Source organism: Protomyctophum bolini (assembly GCF_963924005.1).
Source record: "Protomyctophum bolini genome assembly, chromosome: 17".
In the NCBI taxonomy this organism is placed as follows: domain Eukaryota; kingdom Metazoa; phylum Chordata; class Actinopteri; order Myctophiformes; family Myctophidae; genus Protomyctophum; species Protomyctophum bolini.
The window spans coordinates 36,886,093-36,911,133 of record NC_137878.1 but is presented as its reverse complement, the minus strand read 5'-3'; the positions used below and the strand labels follow the sequence as shown (position 1 = coordinate 36,911,133).

The window sequence follows — 25,041 nt, the reverse complement described above, 5'->3', positions numbered from 1 at the left end:
CTTGGAAGTTGTTGTGGTGTGTTACCGTAAATGGGGGTGTAGCTGCAACACCACCACACGCAACAAGCGTTCCTATTCGAAGGCTAACTTAATTAAAGGACCAGTGGACCACTACCACGACTGTTCAACATACCATAATTGGTCTTCACTAATGTTCATGATAAAAAACCATAATTTTGTTCTACTCGGTCTGTGTCTCATGGGAGGGCTGTGGGCAGTTCAGAAACCCGTCCAGTCGTCCACCAGTCACCAGTGACATCATGATGGAAACTGCAGGTTTTCTATTCCTGAAAAAAGTTGCAATGCGACAATGGAAGCCATCGTTATCTCATGATAATACAAATCTAATATAAAAAATAAATAAATCTTGTTTAAAGGGAAAATCTGCCTATGTCACTGGTGTCAGTGTAGATTTTTGTCTTATACACAAACATTAAATGCCATTGGCAATGAATCGAGAATTTACATGTAGACGAGCAAATCAGCTATTTTCGTCCTACACAAACATTAAATTCCCATTGACAATGAATGGAGAATTAATTTAGTTATTTTTTATGTGTCTGAGCAAATCAGTATTTTTTTTGTTAAATTCTTATTGACAATGCATGGAGAATTGACGTATTTTTTGTATTTTATCATGTACATTAGTGAGGACCAAATACCAATTATGAAGATAAGTTGAAAAGTGGTGAAGTGGTCGTTTAAGGCATTGTCGCACGTATAAATAATGCATACATCGTTTTCAGGGTGGTGTTTAATGTGAGTATTAACATAAATAAGAGAAGCTAGAGTAATAGTTAGGAGCAATAATGTGCATTGCAATGCATGTTCCCGCACCATAGCCGCTCACACAAATACACTACTTGACCATGTCCACTAGATGGCAGAAGACAACCATATTATACTCCTGATTCCAAGGAATTGGGGAAAAGTGCAATTCGTGAATATAACATGGAAAGTGATATGTGTGTGTTAAAAACAGTGTGTGTGTGTGTGTGTGTGTGTGTGTGTGTGTGTGTGTGTGTGTGTGTGTGTGTGTGTGTGTGTTAAAGGTTAAAGCACTGGATTCTGATAGTAAGTAATCATCGCTATAGGACAAAATGTGTTCATCAGATTTTTCAACAGAAGAGTTTGTACAGCATTATACAGTTCCAATTTTGTCTGCTCATGTATTACTCAATGTATGTTCTGTTTACTAAAGAGCATGGAGAGACTCCTGTTACTGAACAAACACTGGCAATGAGTAGTATCAGAATATAGAGCTATTTTACACTTATTTTAACAAAAGAAAATCACTTAATACCCAAGCTCTGGTCCATAGCCTTCTACTGCTTCAATTCTGCCCTGCAGTATACTTTTACTGCAGGGCAGAATCGAAGCAGTAGAAGGCTATGGACCAGAGCTATTATTACCCTATCTTTAAAATAATGTTTCAGTATCACCCATGTGAAATATATTTATCATGTAACAATTGTGCTATTTAGACAATTCAATTTGATTTGAATATCAGGGCCATGCTGGTTATCGCAATGCTGGCTTGTGATAGACATTTTTGGTCTAATTTATTTTTTTGACGTGGACATACAATAAAATGGTACATCTTTGAACAATAAAAGGGTAGGTCTTTGAAAAACAAAGAAAGGACCCGCACTGTCGGAAACTTGCAAAGGAACGTTGTTCTTTATTAATTCAATGTTTTGGTCGTTAGACCTTCATCAACGCAGCCCCGCCCCGTCCCATCATGCTGGGAGACACCCCGGTGACCTCAGTGGAGTCATGCCGGTTCCTAGGCATGACAATCTCTCTGGACCTCAAGTGGGAGCTGAACATCATGGCCCTCCTGATCCTGAAGAAGGCCCAGCAGAGGCTGTACTTCCTCCGACAGCTGAAGAAATTCAGGCTGCCGAGGCTCATTTCTACACAGCCATTGTGGAGTCCATCCTCACTCACTCCATCATCACCTGGTTCCCCGCTGCAGCTGCTAAAGACCTCACCAAGCTGCAGCGGGTGATTGGCCGCCCTCTGCCCTCCCTCCCTCTGCCCTCCCTCAAGTCCCTGCACAACTCCAGGGCCGCTGAAGAGAGCAAGGAAGATTATGGCCGACCCCTCCCACCCTGGCCACGGCCTCCTCACCCTGCTCCCCTCTGGGAGAAGACTGCGGCTGCCGAAGGCTACGAAAGCCTGCAACAAACAAGGTTTTTTCCCCCTCAGCTGCCAGGCTGCTCAATGACTCTGGCTTCCCTTCCACCCCTGCCTCCTAGTGACACCGGCACTTTAATCACCGGCAACATTTGATGCACTATGAACTACTGTATAACCCTGCACTTTATATTTATTTCCCTGCACGGTGTTGTTTTATGTCTATTTGTGAAAAAATAATTGATTGCACTCAAATTCCTATGTGTATACACAAATGGCAAATAATGGTATCTGAATCTGAATCAGGACGGACAAAGGACATTAGTAGACAGACACACAAAGAGCTAGGTCTGTAATAATAGAACGTTTTGAGAGAGAACCACTGCACCAGTGGACTCCTAATGTGCCACATTGTGTGTCATAGTAAATCAGTGTCATACATACAGACACTACCATGTAGGCCTACATATTCTGAAATATTATTCATAATATTAAGAAAAATTGCACATCATATTTTGCACATGGACAGAATATTACAGATGTTTTTGTTGTATAAAGGGCTCATCCAGTCTGGGTCAAGAACGGATATGCTTGCGTGAATGTGTTCATACAGTAGTATAAATGACCACATAGCCTATTCATTTTTTAACTGGTTAATTGTTTTAACTGGGCCCCCCCTCCCCTACAAGCACTTAGAATTGCAGGCATTACGTTTGATTTACTCTGTTCCACAGATAAATAGTATGAGAATAGCTGAACTACGAGTTCACAATCGCAACGCCATGTAAATTTAGAAATACTGTGTAAGGCCTACACTTATTGATTTGTATATAGTTGCACATTAAGCTAATCAACTGGGGACACGCCAAAGTATTTGTTGGTCCAGTTTCGGAACCACTGAAAACACAGAGCAGCAAACCTAGCTTTCAACAAGTGTTGGCATGTCTGCTTGTATTATAAGCAACTTCAGGCTTGTTTTTTTCTGTGGTCACTTGTACATTGGATATAATTTTCAAATAGCTGATGTACATATTAGTTTAGAGTGCTCATGTGGCCTATAGTAGCTTATTTTAGGCTTTAGGTTCATAGATCTGGTTGTTTAGTTCTCTCATAGAATCTGGCAACACTGCTTGCTACAGGTACAGCGGAAACAATGGCTTATAGTCAAGTAATAATGTAATTTGACCTCAATCTAATTGCAAAAAAACCCTAAATTGAGCTAAATTTGGCCATAGCAACTGACATCATCACGTTTGGGCAAGTTGCTTTGGCCAAATTTAGCGAGTGTTTTTGCTTGGAATGGATTCAGCATCATGAAAACCCCCTAGTTTGACAAAAAAAATAGACACGTCCCACTTCAGACCCCCAATTCCTCTCCAGTGTGAAATGTACGCAGGTGTCTGTCCAGGTGGTGTAACCAACCAAACCTTGAGTCACAGTGTTTACAGTGGAAAGGTTTTTCTCCAGAGTGGAGACGCTGGTGTGAGATCAGATTACCCTTTTCATTGAACCCCTTGCCACACTCTATACAGTGGAAGGGTTTTTCTCCAGTGTGCGTACGCTGGTGTTTGTTCAGATTACCTTTCTGAGTGAACGTCCTGTCACATACTTTACAGCGGAAAGGTTTTTCTCCAGAGTGAACGTTCTGGTGTGTGAATAGACTACTTCTCTGTTTGAAGCTCTTGCCACACTGTTTACAGTGAAACGGTTGTTCTCCTGTGTGGATACGCTCGTGTTCTCTCAGGCCACGTGAATAACTGAAACGCTTCCCACAGAGTTTGCAGATGTGCTCTTTCTTTCCTGTGGAAGTAGTCTGCTGTGTATTTACTCCTCCTGGATCAGTTACAGTCTCTGTAAAGTGATGATGACCGTCAGGTCTTGGTTGGTCAGTGTCTTCTTGTTTCTGTCCGGTTACAGAGTTTTGCTGACTGGCTGCTAAGGGGATCTGCCCATTCCTCAGCATTTGGCAGTAGACGTCGTTGTGTCTCTTCTTCATGTGATTCTGGAAGAAGAGCGGAGACATGAAGGAGTATGGACACTCTGAACAGGAGAAGTGACTCTGAGAAGACTGGGATGTGGCTCCTGAGAAAGAGAGGGAGAGAGAGGATACAAATGTTGAGGATAAAACTCCTCCATCGATAGAGATGCGCGTGTGCGGATGGACTTATCCGTCACCCGAATATGCAAGTATATGTTCATTATCCATCTGTCATTCAACCACATTAATTATATCATACTAGCCTCTGCCAGGTCGGCACCTCACTGAGGAGAGGCAGACACAGAGAGGCAGAGTACAGCACTCTAGCCTGGACCGTGTCATTCAGGGGAGGTACCCTGATGGATGGAGAGCATGGTGAAGCATGTTCCGACTATGTGAAGGATTACCACTGCTGGCTTCAAAGCCACTAGATAAGTGGAGGGTTCATCTATGTGTGGATGTCTGTGAGAATCCCGAGATGTGCAGGTCTGTGGGGACTTGGCAGCAATAGATGCCACAGGGCTCACAAGTGGAAATACACGTCCCTGACACAACAATAATACCTCTAGTAGTTCTAAAAGGCCATAGACAGTTTGGATGTGTTGCCAAGAAGTTTACTAAAATCAATGTTATGACTTTAAGGTTTAACTAAAGTGTGTTTTAAGTTGACCGACCTCCACTGGTCTCCTCCCACTCATCACTGTCTTCAGTTTCTGGTTCAAGTTCAACTTCAATTTCACAATAGTTTGAAGAGATGTCTTCTTCATCTTCTTCACTTTTCACAGCTGGTAATGTCAACGTTGACCCATCAGGCTCCTCTGGTCTCTGAAGTATCTCCTCCTGTTCCTTTTTAATGTGTGGAGGCTCTGCTTCCTCCTGGAGCAGAGGGGATCTCCTCTCCTGTTCAGGGGAAACCTCCTCTTTGCACACAACCACCCGCAGGATGTCTAGGAGCAGAAAAATAATCATAGTGATTGATAGCCAGCGATAGATAATGATAGTGATATTAGTGAACACTGAATACCTAAAACGTAAATACATTTACATATCTACATATACATGTACAAAATGAGGTATCACTTGCTCATATTGACCAAACAATAATAATACGAAATAATAATAACTGGATATTGACGTATCAACATATTTAGTTACTTTACACAACAAATGAATATTGGTGCTACATCAAATATTTAATGAGTTCTCCAACATCTCAATGTCACTCAAAACTATGCCTGTGGCCTCCCAAATATGACAAATTATTCTCTGGGTAGAAGGCAAGGTTAAACAAATATCAATGGGATTGGTATTTATGATTACTATTTTATACTACTTTTTTGTGCTGCTGCTGGCGTAGTGATACTGGACACAAAAACTATAGTTCCAGTTCCAATAGTTTTGAGGAATAATTAATTTTAATCCACAGAGACCCCCACCAAATGACCAGAACTACTTAATATTCACCAAAACAACACCAGATCTCCCGCCATGGGAGGTATAAATTAATACCTTTGCAACAACTACATGAATGGCAAGTATTTCCTACAGCTTTAAGACCAAAACTCTGAACTGAGTTGGTTCCAATTTTATTTAGCTCAAGATAAGAACCAAAAAGGAAAATTACGAGTATATGTTTGCCCGGGATCCAGATCTACAGGCTCACAACACATAGCCACACTGTGTTGTGGGCTTGTGGATCTGCTATTGTCACTACAGCTTAGAGATATTTTTTAAATTATTTATGGCAATGTGTTTGTTTGTTTTTTCAAAAGTGACCTGAGACAACATCTAGTTATTTTCCCATTAAATGGAGGTGACATTCTACCTTTGTAGTTGTTGACATGATTTTTTTTGTTACTAAAATAGCTATAAATTAACTAATAATTGATTACGTCGGACCACAAAGGAAACAATTAAGTCCCCAGGACCTTTTGGTGTTTTGGTGTACTACTACTGTACCACATGCTGTGTTACATTTCGGACTAATAAAGCATTTACTTTTGCCAAACCATCTAGAACAAAGACAAAATAAATAATTCATAAAGAAAGATGAAACATACCGAGTTCTTCTGGGTGGTCTTCAGGTTCCTCCTGTTTAATAGAAATGGTCCTGGATGAGTCTGGAGTGTTACAGAGTTCTTCTGGGTGGTCTTCAGGTTCCTCCTGTTTAATGGAAATGGTCCTGGATGGGTCTGGAGTGTTCATCATCTTCACCTGCAGACTGGACTCTGGTCTGAAATGACGGAATTGAATAAAGACTTTAATACCAAGATCAGAAAAAGGTCCCATCACAGTGATGGTCTCAAGAAGAATTATTTATCTAACAAAAAATGAAATAAAAACGTGATCACAAAAAAAATAAGAATGAATTATCTGTAGAATAAGGGAAGATCTCCCCCTCCAACTGTATTTCCCCATGTTCAACGGTTTTTATACAGTATTATATTTTGCCATTTGCTTTGGCAATGAAAACGTATGGTGGACCCTCTTGTAAACAAGTGTAATGCTTAATTGGGTCGTCCACTCACAGTTAACAGTCTTTGTATTGAGTCTGTGCTTGAAATGTACTGTAATTCTGCAAACTGTTTTTGCAATCAATCTCAATCAATCAATGCTTTATCATGCCAATAAAGCTATGGTCATATTTGTAGTAAGCTACACAAATTAAACATAAACTGATGTGTTCATCTTACCTAGGTAAGATGGGACGGAATGGGAAGAAGCCACTGTTGTGTTTCAGTGGTTGAGTTGCTAATGGTCCTCCTGCTGCTGCTGGTTTAATGACACTGAAATTAAATGACAATGAAACTGTTTCCAAACGATTTTTTTGTTTGTCTACACAGAAGACAAGACAGATCAACTACCGGTACTAATGTTCCGATTTGCATATTAAACCAACCTTTTTCTTTCGGATGGAGGTTTTCTGCAGCCTCCCAAATGGGACCGTCTTATTTGGTCACAGTCAGGGATGGATCGTATCCTAGCAGCTACTGGATTGGGATACTCTGGCGTTGGTCGTCCATGCACAAAATGCTAAGTAAGAGAGGGACGCCGTGAAGTGTTATAACGTGTCTTTGTGAACGAAAATAAAAGCCTGGATAGTGGGTACCGATGCTATAGGACCCCTTGTTTATCTTTTCTGTATTTGGGGGATACAGAAAAAGTAAACAAAGGGTCCTGAAATGGGCTAGCATTGGCAACCAACGTTGCTCACTATATCTGAGATCAGCTCAGCCTCAAATGACACAATATGTTCCCTCAGCACTAGAATGAGCGTAGTACTGACTACTGAGGGATCATATGGGGCTTTATATAATTACCTTATGCTCAAATGTTAAGACATAAGCTACTTTTAATCATAACTGTACCAGCGATGTATTATGCTTCGCGTGCTTCTTGCGTTAGGATCTTACCTTGGAACAAACATAGTAGTTCTGCGTTATCTTGGACGGATTCAGCTTGGAGTGCGGTCTTCCACACTGTTTAATCCATGCTCGACATCTCTCCAGTTGTGTTTTTGGTTTGGGAAACGGGAAAAACACAACACCGCCCTGCAAACGTTCTGGATACCGTTCATCCGAGTTGCAAGACCTTTCGCCTACACCGGCGTAACAACACCGCTTCGGCATTTTGACCGTGAAAGCGTTTCCAGGCGTTTCATTCCTTGCTCGATGCTTAGTGAAAGCCTGGTGTCGCGAGGTACTCCCCCAGGGGGAGGTAAAGGCTCATACATACTCCAGTTTTTGGTGATAGGTTATCACCGCGGTGTATAGTTTTTATTAAAGGGTTGGAAAACTACACCATTACGTCAGTCGCGGTGATGATCAGCTATCACCGCGGACCCAGGCCATCTCTCTGTTTTTACTATCAGACAAGTCTTTTCACTCTAGAGCCATCACCCCGTTCACTGATTGGTCTAGAAGTTGAGTAAACCACAGGGAGGCGGGGTCAACCCTTAAGGACATCAATTCAATATAGTCTAGTATAGACTATAGTCTACTATAGACTATATTCTATAGAGTATAGACTATAGTCTATAGACTATAGTCTATAGACTATAGAGTAGACTACTAGGCTATACTCCCATATTAGGGGTGACTCATCCTCATTCAGACGCAGCTAGTCTTATTGAGGTCTTTTGTATGTATTGTTTGTTTGTTGCGTGTTTCAAAGTGGACACAATGGAAACAAGCTTTGGCTTTTTTAAATAATAATAATAATATATACGATTTATATAGCGCTTTTCTGGGTACCCAAAGTCGCTTTACAGAAAGAGTAGGCCTACAGACATATTTATTAGAAAACTATTTAAAAAGGTTTAAAAGGTTAAAAACTAGAAATCAAAATCAAAAGAGGGACAAACAAGAAGGGTGTGTGTGTGTGTGTGTGGGGGTTATGTAGGGAAAGCCAGTTTGAAAAGGTGGGTTTTGTGTGTGCTTTTGAACATTTCGAGGGTGGGGGCAGCTCTGATGTGAGTTGGGAGTGAGTTCCAGAGAGAAGGGGCAGCCACTGCAAAGGCCCGGTCTCCCCATGTCCGTTTGTTAGATTTGTGGGGTTCCAGTTGGTTGGCAGTGCTTGACCTGAGGGAACGGGAGGGGACATGGCGGTTGATGAGTTCAGAGAGGTTTTGTGCATAATAATCCATGATGCTGCCGTTTTTTTAAATGGTGACATATAGTTATGCATTGATTCTTCTCCGTTAGACAGCCACTTACCACATAAAGATAAAGCCTTAGTGTCCCCATTAGCCTGTCTCGTACTAGGCGAAAATAGCAGATCTACACGTTTGTAAATCTGCTATTTTCGGCAAACATATTTTGAAAAGGTGAGAGGAAAAGTATAGGGATCGAGCCAAGGATAGACCCCTGAAGCATATTGTAGGCATTGTTAGAATTGTTTTTAATAGTTTTTGTGAATGCATGTGGGGGGGCCCAGGTAATGAATTATACATTCAAAAAGAAAATAATTATAATCTACTTCAAATAAACAGAACATGTTCATGAGGCACAATCCTAACATGATGCTTTCAACCATTCAAAAAAAATGTTTTTACTCTGTTTTCACAAATTAGCCCACCTGTTGAATATTTCTCTTTATTTTAATCTAGTCCAGGTTTGACCAGACTAAACAGGTAAACAGACATGTTTTACATCTCGAGACACCATATCTTTTGTAACCCTAAACCAAAGCATTGTAATTGTACATTTAAGCAATGTTCCGTTTACCCACAGAGCATTCATTTTCATATAAAAAAACCGAAACAAAAACATGTATTGGTAAATATTCATCCACTTTTTTGGGGGGTGGGTCTTCTGCCGTTAACTGAGTATATGAACAGATACATTTTCCCATCTCATTATTACAAAATTGATCACTGGTCATTTCTCACAACCAGTTTTCTACAACCAGATTAGTGTGCATGCATGCCATGGACATTAAGTGTAAGCCGTGACAATGGTCTATATTAATTAAACTCTCAACGCAAACTCTTTAAATATTCTTAAAAAACAAATCATGCTTTATGAATCCATTCTGGAAACAAACATTATGTACAGTATCATGTCATATTTACAAATTTTTCCAATATGAAAAAATTCATAAGAATTATCCGTTATACTGAAATAAATCCATATATTACAATATATTGCAGATAATGACTATTTAACAAACAACAAAGACAAACTAAGATTTGGAAAGCAGAAGACAAAACAAATATATATCATAATTTATCCAACAGACTGCAGGCATTAGGACCATGATTTAACCACTTTCAACGTAGTATCCCAATTTTAGGCAACCAAATAAAATCCAAAACATAAAAAAGAAACAAAATGCCCTTTGAAAATGTTTGAAAATTCCCCAAAATAGCTATTTGACAAGTTTATAGGGCTTAAAGGTAGGTTAAGTGTTATTTATGTTGATTAAAACGTGTTAGATAGCTCTGTATTCTGATAGTGTTTGACAACCTCTATAGCACTGATTACTATCACAATATAGAGCTTGATGCCGAGTTCACACTGCCAGCTGGCAGCTACAAAGATACAAGCTACCATTCATTTATTTTAAATGGAAGCCAGCGACATGAAGAGACAAACCTGCAGGCTACCATTCATTTTAAATGGAAGCCAGAGACATGAAGATACAAATATTATATATACATCCAATGTTTGTACTGTAGCTGCTACAAAAAACTACAGCAGCCACAAAGTTACAAATACGTTGAGCTGGCTTCAACTTCAGTTACAAAGCTTGTATACTTTTATGCTGTGTGTAGCTTTGTAATCTTTGTATATTTTGTTATCGGCCTTGTGGTTAGAGTGTCCGCCCTGAGACTGGACGGGGTTCGATCCCAAGGTCAGGGTCACCGTCATGCCAAAGACTCTGAAAAATGGGACCCACTGACTCCCTGCTTGGCACTCAGCATCGAGGGTTGGATTGGGGAAATACTCACGCTAAGGAAACAGGAGATAGGCCCCTAAATGGGCCTCATGGCTCGGCAAGGCTTACTTATATTTTGTATCTGCCAGTGTGAACTGGTCCTTTCAGACGGTGAGCGAGGGAGGGACGCAGGCGTCGTCGCCTGGATCAGCGACAGGTCTGCTCATGAGGGGTGCTGGGACGCGTAGCGAGGGGAAAAAAGCCCACCACATTCCAGGTCTAGTCGCCCGTGGGCGTGTGCACGAAACTAGCACGTGCGCAACAATTTCACGGGTACTGCGGCCGCGAAAATACGCTTGCGTAATCGCCCCTCAACTTCTCCGCGCGTCCAGAATAAACGCACGCCTCTCATTGAAAATGAATTATGTACTGTACTATAAGCTCCCCGTCTGAAAAGGCCCTTAATTTACACGACGAAACTTTCAGTTCATGATTTCGGGGTAGCCGTAGTAGTTCTCCAGGTCGTGGAAGATGTCGTTGGGGCTCTTGCAGCTCAGGTTGCAGAAGCAGGCCTGGATCCACATGACCTGCCAGGTGAAGCCGGAGCCGCTGGGACACAGGAAGTCCACGTCGATGGTCTTGGACTTGTAGGGGATGCAGCAGCGCTCGTCCGTGCACACGCCGCAGTACTTGGGCCGGTACTGCTTCCTGCTCACGCAGCCGGAGATGGTGTAGTTGAAGGCGAGCTCCTCTCTGTAGACGTTCAGGCACTTCTTCCCCGGCTTTAGTTGTCAGAGAGAGAGAGAAAGAGAGAGGCAGAGGAAAGAAGATTTAGTGGTTTTGAGCACCGGGACGTTCATTTTGTGGTTATGAAACACTTACATTATACGTACATTATACAATACATTTCTCTAGGTTCAGTGTTTACTTATTACATTTTTTGTGTAACCTTTATTTAACCAGTAAAAACACATTGAGACAAAGTCTCTTTTTCAAGTGGGAACTGAAAAGAGGCAGAAATAAAATTGCAATTACAAAAACAGACAATAATATTGTACACGTCAAAGTACAGAGTGTTTCAGTTCTATCCTGAGGTAACTACATTTACCTGTTACACACATTTCCTCCTTGACCATGATACCAGCTCAGTGGCCTAGTGGTTAGAATGTCCGCCCTGAGATTGGAAGTTCGGGGTCTGGGTTCAATCCCCGGCTGTGTCATACCAAAGACCCAGTGCCTCCCTGCTTGGTACTCAGCATCAAGGGTTGGATTGGGGGGCAAGTCAAGCGACATATGTCGGCATGTCAAGTCACAGTGGGTGTACTTGTACATCATCTCCAGGGGGTGTACTTGTACATCAAGCTGCCTCACGTTACAGAAACAGGAGATAGGCTCCTGCCCTATAGGCCTCATGGCTCGGCAAGGCTTACTTAATATGATACTTGACACGTGTGTGTACCCATAGACATAGGAAGGTACCCAGAGCCTCTTCCGGCTCTGGGGCGTATCTGCAAAAGTGAGAGCAAGCTTCCGCGTTGGTGCTTCACTGGTCTCTACGTAGCCAGAACTATATAGTACTGCGAACAGAACAGACTGGCAACGCCAGACTAGTGCTTCACAGAAGATTCCGCGAGCGCCACAGAACGGACGTCCGGCTCCGACTATCCCGGAAAAGACGCGCTGCTGTGATTGGCCAGTAGTCACTTGAGTGGCAGCATTTCTTCCGCACGTCGATACACATGGCTCAAACAAACTGCAGCGGCCAATGAGGCATCCTATGTTTTTTTTTTTATATCTATGTTCTGTACCTTGATGTGTTTGGTGATGTCGACCTCACAGGGCCGCAGGTTGTTCTGTACCTTGATGTGTTTGGTGATGTCGACCTCACAGGGCCGCAGGTTGTATCTATGCATGTACCTTGATGTGTTTGGTGATGTCGACCTCATGTACCTTGATGTGTTTGGTGATGTCGACCTCATGTACCTTGATGTGTTTGGTGATGTCGACCTCACAGGGCCGCAGGTTGTTCTGTACCTTGATGTGTTTGGTGATGTCGACCTCACAGGGCCGCAGGTTGTTCTGTACCTTGATGTGTTTGGTGATGTCGACCTCACAGGGCCGCAGGTTGTTCTGTACCTTGATGTGTTTGGTGATGTCGACCTCACAGGGCCGCAGGTTGTTCTGTACCTTGATGTGTTTGGTGATGTCGACCTCACAGGGCCGCAGGTTGTTCTGTACCTTGATGTGTTTGGTGATGTCGACCTCACAGGGCCGCAGGTTGCAGAGGCGGGACTCCTTCACGAGCTCACACTGGTCGTTGGCGTTGGAGATCCTCAGTGAGAGGCCCCGCCCACAGGTCTTGGAGCAGGGACTCCATTGGGTAGTCTGGGTAATGCAGTTCTTATGCCAGCTGACCATCTCCGCTGGAGCCACTGGGGGGCGCCACACACACACACACACACACACACACACACACACACACACACACACACACACACACACACACACACACACACACACAAACCACTTGAACCCAAGCATCCCTATTCTGACGGGAACATTCACCGAAAATAGCTGATCTACAAGCTCACAACGCAATGCATTGTCAATCTGCTACATGTGAGGTTTGCCCCCGACAGACACGATTATAACAGTTGAAACAATCTTTTTTTTTTGCAATCCTGAACTTGAATACAAGCCAAAGACAACTGACCTACAAGAATCATAACTCGGGTGCATGTGTTTATTTAGACATACCATACCAAACCCTGACCTCAAAGGAAGCTACGGCCTATTTTCATCAAGGTCACGGTCAAGGTTGGTTATTAGTGTCCCCGAAGGGCAAAAGGGTTTACAGCAGGTCATAAGGCTTGAAACACATATAAATACATCAATCAGACCAAAGTTATTGCTGCTGGTCGCAAGCAGCACGGGTGATTTGTGAGGGGCGCTAGCTCCTCCAATGTCCAACATTGTCTTAACACAAACATTGAATGCCATTGACAATGCGTGGCCAGCTTTGAGTGTTTGCGTAAACACAAACGTTGAAGACGAAGGTGAGGACGTAAATTCTGATTGGCCGGAATTAAATGATGTATGATGATGTATGATGATAAGAGCACTTCACAGTCACACGGGTGTGATGGGTTTGTCTGACTTATGACTGTAGGTGAGTCTAACCAACATCTGCACCCCTCAGAACACATCACAACGTGGTGAGCTATACTGTAGCTTCGCTCTAATGACTGTAGGTGAGTCTAACCAACATCTGTACCCCTCAGAACACATCACAACGTGGTGAGCTATAATGTAGCGTCACTCTAATGACTGTAGGTGAGTCTAACCAACATCTGCACCCATCAGAACACATCACAACGTGGTGAGCTATAATGTAGCGTCACTCTAATGACTGTAGGTGAGTCTAACCAACATCTGCACCCCTCAGAACACATCACAACGTGGTGAGCTATACCGTAGCTTTGGCTCTTACCCTCCACGGCGTGCCGCAGGGACGTCTTGCGGCCCCTCTTGGGCTCGTCGCAGATCCACTGCTCGCAGCACTGGCCCTTGACCTTGACCCTCCGCGGCGTCGGGCACCACACGCGGGGGGGCTGGGAGTCGGCGCACAGCGCCACGCAGCCGATGGCGCCGTTCACGCACACACACTGGTACTTACAGCTGGGCTGGAAGCTCTGCCCGTTGCGGTAGATCACGCCGTCGTGCTCGCAGCCCGTGCCCACCATGTCTGGCATGAGGGAATGGCAAAGCAGTCACATGGCGTTTAACAAGTTGAGGGAATGAGGGAAGCAGTCACATGGCGTTTTACAAGTTGAGGGAATGGCAGAGCAGTCACATGGCGTTTAACGAGTTGAGGGAATGGCAAAGCAGTCACATGGCGTTTAACGAGTTGAGGGAATGGCAGAGCAGTCACATGGCATTTAACAAGTTGAGGGAATGGCAAAGCAGTCACATGGCGTTTAACGAGTTGAGGGAATGGCAAAGCAGTCACATGGCGTTTAACAAGTTGAGGGAATGGCAAAGCAGTCACATGGCGTTTAACAGGTTGAGGGAATGGCAAAGCAGTAACATAGCAACCCATTTTGGGCGGGAACCCCTTTTGGTGTTAGCATTATGTTATGCTTTAGCTATTGAAAAATAGAAGATCTACAAGCTCATAGCGCCGAGTGGCGCGCTAAAAGCTTGTAGGTCTGGTATTTTTGAAAATTCGAAGAACGACTGACATAGAAACAGCTTTTTCAGAAAACTGTCAGAAGACATTTTTAGAATCTGATCTCAGGCCTAAATGGGTTAACAAGTTCAGCTCAGAATTATAGGGATGGAACTCAAAACCCGATACCATATAAAAAAAAACCTGAGTGATAACAAGCTTATTGACTACCTCGATAAGCCTGACCAATAAGGTGCTCCATCCCTACTCAGAATACATTTGTGATTAATGTAAAGTGGCAAAAAGCTAAATTGTTAAAATAATATCTCTCTATTCTGATAGTACACTACTCATTGCTATAGAGTAGGAGACGTCTTCAACATCTTTCAGTCCAAGGACCCCCTAGCTGAGAGAGTGGTGAAGCAGGGACCCTCAACTACATATTGTATGAAAGTGTGTTGCATTGCATATCAAAAAATCTATTTAACCAAAAAAATACCCGTAATCTTTAAAGTATTGCTATCATGAACACCTTATTATTCTTGGTACAGTAAGCATTTCTTTGTTGCTGACTCCTTTTTTTATCATGTTAAATCTGAGGTTACTTTGCTTACAGAAATATGAAACTTAAAAGTGGAACTTCTGCACCGATATTTAACGTGATATGCTATTTTTGAATATTCTTTGAAAAAGTTTTTAAAAATCGGGACACATCAGCATGCAAAATTGCAAAAAAAGTAAAATAATTCTGCGGTCAAACTAATAGGCCCTAATTCTAAATAAACAATCTGTGTGTCCAAGAGTATCACACTCCACAAATAGCCACAGAATCACGCTGAGAAGAGTTCATATTTAGAGATTTACACACGTCCTCAGAACAACAGAACAGAAAAACAGGATTCACGTTAAACATCGGTGAATTAAGTTCCACTTCCTTTAAGGGCTGACTTGATGGGTTTGATTGGGGGTTCGTCCGGTGAGTGACACTTACATGCACACACTCCTGTTTCGTACCTAGGCTTGTCCGAGCTGTAGTCGCAGTACAGTCCCTTGTGGTAGTCGCAGGTGTCCGCCTCGTTGCAGGTCTGGCCCACCTGCCGGGCGCACGCCTTGCAGCAGTCGCAGCCGTCCATGAGCAGGCTGACCCCCGGCGGGCATTTGGGCGGCGCCTTGGGACACTCGCACGGCCACCGGCACACCTGGGTCCGGTTGTACGGGTCCAGCGAGGCGGGTTCGCTGGCTACGGCGGCGGCTGGCGGCGGCATGGCGGCCCGGGAATTCTGGGAGTAGGCCTGAGAGGAGAGGAGGAGGAGGAGGACAGCGGCGAAAGAGAGAACGTTAGATTTGGGATAAGAGGGGTATTTGTCAAGATACTCAAGGGACCGGTGCCAAAGACCGGACCGGACCGATACCATGGGACCGGTGCCCATGTACCTGTCAAACTAATAGAAAAGAGTGAGAAACGCCTGCGGCCACAACGCCAGAGGGAGCTCCTGCTCCACTGACCTCATTCCCCCCAGATTCGGCACAAACATGGACATTAATTCATTCCACTGTTATGTCACCAGAATGCAGAACACGCATGCACGCACACGCACACACACACACACACACACACACATACAGCATTATTGCATAACTGTACTTTTTGTTGGTGTGGCGTGTTCCACAAGACAACATACACTAGCAAGATAACGATGCTGATACTAGATGTACTGTACTAAAACAAAGAATAGATACAGATAAAGTTGGCAGTAGCACAGACAAGCAGTGAACTCTGCAATTTCTTGTCTCTCCGGGACCCAAGCGAGATGCGTGGTGAGCTTGTAGATCTGCTACTTTGACTACTTCATACAAGTTGTTATTTTAAAACTTTAGCAGCCAGCAATGACAAACGTGCAGAATGTGTGTACGGAATTCATATTGTCTCTGTTGAGTGGGAGGTTGGTAAGTTAACCTCATTATGTCCCAAAATGTTACTGTTCAGGATTCAAATTAAAAAAACGCGGAGCTTGCAGATCTGCTACTTTTTATGCTTTTGTGTGACGCTGCTGTCGCTGCAGTTGTGTAGAGTGATCATGTAGGGCATTAATATACAAAAAAACGGTTAAAATATGGAGATAAGAGGTTTCTGCCCGACAGCAACGATAAACATACAGACGTTCCATTCCAACTCTTCCCGCTTTCACTGATTAGCCAATTCTACTGCTGTGCTCCTGGAAAGAGGTGTCCAGCAGAGGACCTCTATCTTTCCAGGGAATCTGAATAAAATTAACATACATTTGTACAGTAATTAACACAAAATGCATAGCCTACAGTTCAGGCATCCCGCAGAGGACAACAGCTGTGTTTATCATGGAGCTCCAATTAGCCACGGTTTTCCCTCAGTGTGTGAATGTGTATTCATCAGCAGTATTATTATCACTGAGCCTAAAGGGCAGCCAAACACAGTAACTTCTACCAAGGAAGACTTGCCTCTTCTCTGCGTAAGCACAGAGTCAAAACATAGACGCTTGCCTTCCCGAGGCGAGGCCTATACATCACAATCCTTTCATAATCAGACCCTACATTAACCACTCATGCCCGACACTTCATATTCGGCTATTAAAAAACCAGACAAATCTACAAGCTTCCAATGAGTTTGGTCACTGTTGTCACTGTCAGCTAGAACTGCTATTTTCAAAACCATTGGAAAAATCAGGGGGGAAAAATCGTTAAAATGACATGCCCGAAAAAGGGACGCCAGTGCTAAAGTGATTAACTGTGTTGCTGTTTTTCGTTGACATGAAAAGAGTTTAATCCTTTATTTGGACACTACAGGAAAACTGTAGAAAAACGAAACTCCTTTGTACAGAGTCTGGAAACCAAAGAGTAGGCCTAGTAATAGAACAGTACATTTAGACAGAGTGCACGCCCAGCATGCCCCGTCTGTTAATCCAAAATGTCTAGCCTCCCCTATATATACATCAGTAGTTATCAATGCATCCATCCATCCATCTTTAAACGCTTATCCGGAATCAGGTCGCGGGGGGCAACAGTTCCAGCGGAGAGCTCCAGACTTCCCTCCCCAGAGAAACATCATAGCAACTGGGGGTTCCCCGAGGCGTTCCCACGCAGGCCAGTGTGGAGATATAAATCCCTCCATCTGGTCCTGGGTCTCCTCCCAGTGAGACGTGCCAGAACCACCTCCTAAGCTGTCTCCTTTCCAAGCCAAGAAGAATTCAGAGTCTTTCCATGTGAACTGAACTTCTCACCCTATCTCTAAGGGAAATGCCTGCAGCCACCTGTCTGAAAAAACACATTTCGGCCACTCAACCTTATTCCTTCGGTCATATGACGCACCCTTCATGACCATACAGTAGGTGAGAGTAGGGTGGGAGATAGCTCGGTAGACAGAGAGCTTTTGCCTTGTTCTGGCTCAGCTCTCTTTTCGTCACAACATTGCGGTACAACGACTGCAATACGCTGCTCCGATTCTCCGGGCTGATCTCCTGCTCCGTCCTCCCCCTCACTCGTGCACAAGACCCCGAGATACTTGAACTCCTTCACCTGGGGCGAATCAGTACTTAGCCAAAGTATAAATACAATTATTATGCTGCTGCATTAACACATTAGCGGGCGATATACCCTGGGACCCGCTCAAGTATGCCACTTTGAAAACCCCTGCTTTAGGCAGCATCCATGCCCAGCAGCATGACGCATATGTCCATAAAATATAACAATGTCTAGTCTCAAATCTCGACATAACGTTTTGGCAGCATCATCATCTTGTTTTAACATCCCCTGTTATGAAACGTTGCCAATACATCTTCCTGCTCCGTATGCAGTGCACACTGCCTCTTAACAACTAACAGCCTCTGCAACTACGCCAAGAGGACTTGTGTTTTCATAGCTGTTCAGTTGCATATTTCTCTATGTAGATCTGCTGCTCCTTTCTTTTCTTTTTTTAATATATTTGTTATCCCACGATTTTGTAACCCAGTTTTCACCCCTGTGTCAATCATCTAATGTGATCCTGGGCTCTACACACCCTCCCGCAACCTCGTCCCCATATATGGGGGACATGGGGAGAGCAACGGACTTGAACTCATGCTTCCTTCATGCCTGAGTGTCCAAGTTGCTCCTTTACACCTGACAGGGGGGAGTTTCCCTGGTTGGACGTAGCGCGTGGAAGGAAACACGTTATTCCAACCAGTTCCTTTCCCCTCCATCAGGCGCCCCGGCTGGCCAGGGAGAGGCAGTTTGCTGCTCTTTTCAAATAGCAGATCTACATACGAAGGTTTAAAGTGTTCATGTGTTATAGTTGCTTCTTTTGGGCTTGTTTTCATAGACCGGGTTGCTTATTTGTCTCGCAAACTCTGGCAACGTGGACGAGAACAGGTTCCAGTGCTCCAGAACAGATGTGCACAGATGTGGTGGTGGCGAACAACGTCTGTTGGTTTTGGACGCTCGCTGCCTCGCTACACACATACACACACACACAGGTCCCAGCAGAGAACGCACGCACACACACACGCACGCACACACACGCGTGTCCCGGCAGAGAAGAGGAAACTGGCCTCATTATCTCGTATAGTTCTGAAATGTGTATTTTAAGACAACAAACACCAACGCTCTCTGGAATCCAAATTATTTTGGCTCGTTTGGGGACGGGAACACAGCGTGCTTGAGAAGGTCTTTAGTGGCCCTTTGATTGGGCGGTTCTTGGTTAAGTGTTTGTGTGAGAGAGGCCAAGCGTGAGAAGGGTTTACACCCTGTACTATGACTGTGATATTTACTAGGTACTATATGAATGAACTGTCATATTTACAGTGACAGAACTAACGACTGTGCCCCTCAATGTAAACCATTGGCCCTCAATGTAAATCATTACATTGAAATGCCCCATGATTTACCAACTAAAGCACAAAGAGCAACGGAGGAGTCAATCAGCACACTGATGTGTCGCTGTCGTGCAGACTGCAGACACCGAGTGCCTCTTTAAACCCCCACTTAGCCCCAACGTCTCCTATTCTGGGGGAAAACATTGGCCAGATATAGCAGATCTACAAGCTATTTTTAGGCAAGGAAAAGCAGAACTATACAGTCGCAATTTAGTTCAGTCTCCCTAAGAATAATAGAGGGTTTAAGTGGTTAATAATAATAATAATACTAAAGGGATTTGATCCGCTCTCGGGTCAAAAGCCCCGTATACATGCAACGCCCTGGAATCGAACCCCGGTCTCCCGCATGGAAAGCCAACGTCTTAAACCCCCTCGGGCCGGGTGGAGATATTGTGGTTGTCAGGCAGAAACGCTACACACACACACACACACACACACACACACACACACACACACACAAAATCCATTATTAGTGTGTAGAAAACACGACTAATCGTGTTATGTGTGGCGATTAGGCTACAGTGTGTCAATTCCCACAGGTCCGTCCTTCATACAGAGGTAATGAAATTAAATGATGGTAATATCAACGAGCGCCGCATGAAGCTAATGCAGACAGATTACTTTTAATAACCACAGACCCACGTGGGCACTCACACACACTGAGCCTTTTTAATAATCACAGACCCACGTGGGCCACTCACACACACTGAGCCTTTTAAATAATCACAGACCCACGTGGGGCCACTCACACACTGATAATCACAGACCCACGTGGGCCACTCACACACTGAGCCTTTCCTCGCCAGACTCCATACATGATTTATTTAAGACCGTGGCTATTCATCAGACATAACGGATACCTAAATATGCAACAATAACTCGCGGAAAGAGGTGGTTGTTTAATTTAATGCATTTTTAAGTCGTTTCGAGGAAGCAATCTGATTGGTTGCAAACAGCATTCTAGCCGTGCTTAAACGATAATATAGGAACACCTAATCAAAACAAAGAAATCAGCTGCTCTGTCGTCGTCGTCCCCCCCCCCCCCCCCCCCCCCCCCCCCGAGTGCAGCCGACTGGGTTGCTAAAGGCTAGCGAGTTTCTTGGGACATTTTGTGGTCATAGTGGCTACATCTGTCATTAAAAAAATATGATTTATTTTAGCGATTATCTTAGTTTTAAGGGTAACTGTTTTATCGTGTTATCCTTTTTTAGCATAATTGTATAACTGTACCTCTGCAAGAGTGCACGCACGCACGGCCACAGTATATAGGCTGAGTAGGCTCCTTTTAATATTAGCTTGAGTATTTCCAATATCCAATACTTTTACTCCACTACATCTCAGATCCAAAAAAATAATTTTATTCCACTACATTTATTTGACAACTTTAGTTACTTGTTACTTTGTAGATTTGGATAACTTTACAAAACATACATTACCCACTTCTTCAGCCCTATAGGCTACATTTTGACCATTTGAAAATATCCGATCTACAAGCTCACAATGTGAATGCGTCACAACTGAGACATTCTGCATAAAGTAAGTAAATCTGATACTTTAAGTTTGTTCAGTAACAGCGGGTCGCCCCGGGTATCTCTGTCTCCTCTTAAATAAACACAAAATACATTTGAATTCCGGACTTTTACTTGTAAACTAGAGTGTTTCTATATTACAGTATTGATACTTTTACTCAAAGTACCAAATGCGAGTACAGTTCACTGCTCCTTGGTCACTGCAGAGTGAGTGACTGATGACAGAGTGATTGAATGGCTCCTCAATGCCTGGCATGCATCACCTACATTCTTTCTCACGCGGCTAATCATGTCTGAAAACACCCATGCAAGTAAATGTTTCCAAAATATATATTTTAAAATCACACATTTTCCAAAAGTACCAGAGCTATATACAAGCTCTCGAGTCGCAACGCATCACATCACAACTCGTCCCCGAGCTTGTAGATCTGCTATTTTCAAAAGCAATGAATATAGTCCTATAAAGTGGTTAAAATGATTTTGAAAGCTATAATTAATTTGACATGGGGACCCCCTGCCCCTGAGGGTCCCCGGACCCTACTTTGAGAATCTCTGAGGGCCACAATTGCCAAAATGAATCAAGGGAAAGTTCTTGCAGGAACACAGAACCTCACATGAATGTTGTTGAACTTGGTGGAATGTTCAAATATCATGTTGCAGTCGCACACTACAAGGTGAAGGTGGCAAGGCGCTCATATAACCCGTTCCCTAAAATAGCCACAAGGCGGCAGTAAAATCCCACGAACGGCGGAAAGCTGAGCCCAAAGCACGCAGCACAGCGGCAACATCACATACACTGTCCCACAGTCAGCACGTGTCAATATTTATCTCTTTATTTTAATCGTGCCGACGCCGTTCACTAACCTAACGAATGATATATTTCAAGTAATCAATGCAACACAATCCCCAATATATATGGTAGGCTACATATTGCTGTTTTAACTTTAAGTCAGTAGGCAATACGAATTGTTGCCAAAAGTAAAAAGAAAAAAAGGAAAAAAAAGCATCTATTGACAATTGCATAAAGTGTCTTTAAAAAAATAACATCATGCCACATTCCTCTCCTGCAGCCACAAAAACGAGGCCTTGTTAGAATTTGCAAGAAAACTAAATAAAGCATAAATAAAACAGAAAAGAACGTCTCTCTCTCTCTCTCTCTCTCTCTCTCACTCTCTCTCGCTCACACACACACTCACCTGTTGAATTCCGGCTGCTATTAGAATCCACAACAGGGGCAGCCAACTCATCACTAGTTAGGAACCGCAAATTCATTGAAACCAAAGAAAAGAACCATTAAGTCCAGTTTTTGTTTTTGTTTTTTAAAAGCAACAACACATGCTGCTCTCTCTCTCTGTCTCTCCCTCCAGACAGCACCAGCCCAGTTCTCTCTCTCTCTCTCTCCAGTACCAGTATAGCTCTCTCTCCCTCCAGTCCAATAGTCCAACTCCACAGACAGACAGACAGTCCTTACATCCTGCTGGCTCTCCTGCTCCTCACCATCCTCTCGGTTCTCTGTCTGACTGAAACTGACTCCTATCGGGACATCACATAATATAACGGAGAGAGAGAGAGAGGACGTTAAAGCAGCATGCCGGTGGGCAGCATGCATGACGTCAGGTCTGACCTGAAGAATAAGACGAGCCCCGCGCACCCCCCCCCCCCCCCCCCCCCCCCCCTCCCTCCTCCTCCATTCTAGAGTTCCAAAAGCCAAGCCTCCTCAAATAGCAGAGCTACACTACAGGCCCCAGCGCGAATGTGACGCGCTTGGGGCTTGTAGCTCTGTTAACCTTTCGACGCGCGCGTCGCGGCACCATCGTGCGTAAAATTACGCTGCATGCGCAATTTACGCATGCACCCCCCCTCTCTCGCCCGCCCTGGAAGCACTGGTTAGTGCGGTGGTTTTTAGGCGTGCCTGGAACTCTCCAATATTTATTATTATAGACTTCAGTTTATTCCTGTACGGTGCACCCCCATGCTGCTGTAAGTGCTGTTGCTTGCATACCCTCTGCTCTGCATCTCAATCATTTCAAAGTGCATGGCACTTGCAGTGATGCTGCTGAGGCTGAGCTGAGCCTCACACACAGTGTTTATAATAACGTATATGAATATAATAAACTATTTTCATTATTACAAAACACTTCAGCCCCAATGCACATATCGGCCATTTGAAAATGCCTACAAGCTCACAATGCGTCGCATGATCAATACATTTGAAAACATATACATGCTGCTGCTGCATAATGACTGAGTACTTTCTTCTTTTGTTACTTTAAGTAGCCTACATTTAATGCCAGTGCCTACATTTTGATTTCTGGACATTTACTTGTAACAGAGTATACTTACATAACATTGCAGTATTAGTACTTTTAGCTTAAGTAAAACATGCGAGTACTACATTGTGATGTCAGAACAGGCCAGCTCCATATGGAGATCTAGGGGTGATCAGGTGTGATCAATAGGCTAATTTGGGCCCTGTCCAGAGGCTTTAGTGCTGGTTCTGGACAAAGGTGCATCCCATCGACTCAAGGTCAGGCACTGCAGTCCCTGTGGGGGTGTGGAACGCGTGTGTCCATTTTGAATTTGGTGGGGCGAACGGTTCTCGAGTTACGTGGATGACAGACGTACACAGACGTACAGAGAACAGCATTGTGATGTCAGAACAGGCCAGTTCCATATACTGTATTATGGAACCTGGGCAGGGGCCCTGTCCATGCAGAGCCTGGGCAGGGGCCCTGTCCATGCAGAGCCTGGGCAGATGCCTTTTGTGGCGGTTCCGGACAACTGTGGGTCGGGCCGGAAACTGCACTCCCTGTGGTGGTGTGGAACGTGTGTGTTGAATTCAGTGGTTCTCGAGTTACGTGGATTACATTTGAATTATTTTATTTGGTCCACACTTTAAAAGGAAATGCGCACACACACACACACACACACACACACACACACACACACACACACACACACACACACACACACACACACACACACACACACACACACACACACACACACACACACACACACACACACACACACACACACCACAACACACACACACACACACACACACACACACACACACACACACACACACACACTTTTATAAAATAGGGCTTTAAGTGCATGGGTAAAAGTTCTCTTCCATTGACATATAGCTTAGAAAAAGGTCACTTCCCTAAAAGGTGAACTTTTTAGGATATGTGGATTGTTCTGCAGCCTGCCTGCCTGTCTGCTGGCCAGCTGTTCTACACAAATCACAGTGATGTCATATATAACATGTCTGACAGCCGCAGTCATGTCTTTTAGATTTCCCATAAATGTAGCCGTTTTTCTAGTTATTACAGCATCATCTGCTGTATTAGTATATGTCACCAACATCCGAAAGTTCCATTATAGTCATGCAGCCCTGTCTGTCAGTCACATTCTCCTCCTCGGGCGTATGGAAAATTATTTGGGGCTAGAGGGGAGGGGGAGGGGGGGATTATATCCAGGAGGATTGGTTTGTAGGTTATATTTCATTTCAGACCCCAAACCGCACTTCAGATGCAGTCGGGAGAGCCTTTGTACCCGCAACACGTGTCTGTCTGTCTGTGGGTTTGGGTTTTTCTGGTCGGAACATTTCAAAGAGGGGGAGGTTTAAATCAGGTAAGCGTTATGTGAAACCAAAAATATGTTCCGAGAGAGAGAGAGAGAGAGAGACAGAGAGAGACAGAGAGAGAGAGAGAGAGAGAGAGAGAGACAGAGAGAGGTATAGATGATGAATGGGCTTGATGTCAGACAGAAAGGTGCCCAGGGTTCTGAGCCCATGCAGACGACCATATTATTTACAACCTGTTCTCTAATCCCTGTCAGAAAGCTGTCATCCTCAGAAGTGATCTGAGCACGCCTCCTCTCCCTCCGTCTGTCTCTATGTCTCTGGGATGAGCAGAGAGGTCGCCCCCCTGACCCTCCCCACGGCCACGCCTCCTC

General features: G+C 44.0%; 2 protein-coding genes across 3 annotated transcripts; both read right to left on the bottom strand.

Annotated features, from left to right (window-relative positions):
• Positions 1-3,496: 3,496 nt before the first annotated feature.
• Positions 3,497-7,880, bottom strand: LOC308331753 (uncharacterized protein; the record flags this gene model as incomplete). Its single annotated transcript, XM_080787243.1, has 6 exons — positions 7,531-7,880; positions 7,017-7,150; positions 6,811-6,903; positions 6,178-6,350; positions 4,792-5,064; positions 3,497-4,221 (listed from the first exon to the last, which is right to left on the bottom strand). The coding sequence occupies exons 1-6, from the start codon at positions 7,744-7,746 to the stop codon at positions 3,497-3,499; spliced, it is 1,614 nt and encodes a 537-aa protein (XP_080643369.1). The 5' UTR covers positions 7,747-7,880.
• A 1,316-nt stretch (positions 7,881-9,196) lies between these two features.
• Positions 9,197-22,588, bottom strand: ccn4a (cellular communication network factor 4a). Of its 2 annotated transcripts, none has more exons than XM_080787978.1 (5): positions 22,272-22,588; positions 15,655-15,955; positions 13,986-14,240; positions 12,734-12,927; positions 9,197-11,277 (listed from the first exon to the last, which is right to left on the bottom strand). In XM_080787978.1, the coding sequence occupies exons 1-5, from the start codon at positions 22,320-22,322 to the stop codon at positions 10,978-10,980; spliced, it is 1,101 nt and encodes a 366-aa protein (XP_080644104.1). In that variant the 5' UTR covers positions 22,323-22,588; the 3' UTR covers positions 9,197-10,977. The 2 variants fall into 2 exon arrangements, with proteins under 2 accessions (XP_080644104.1, XP_080644105.1); XM_080787979.1 differs by having other exon boundaries at positions 22,547-22,583.
• Between the last annotated feature and the right edge of the window lie 2,453 nt (positions 22,589-25,041).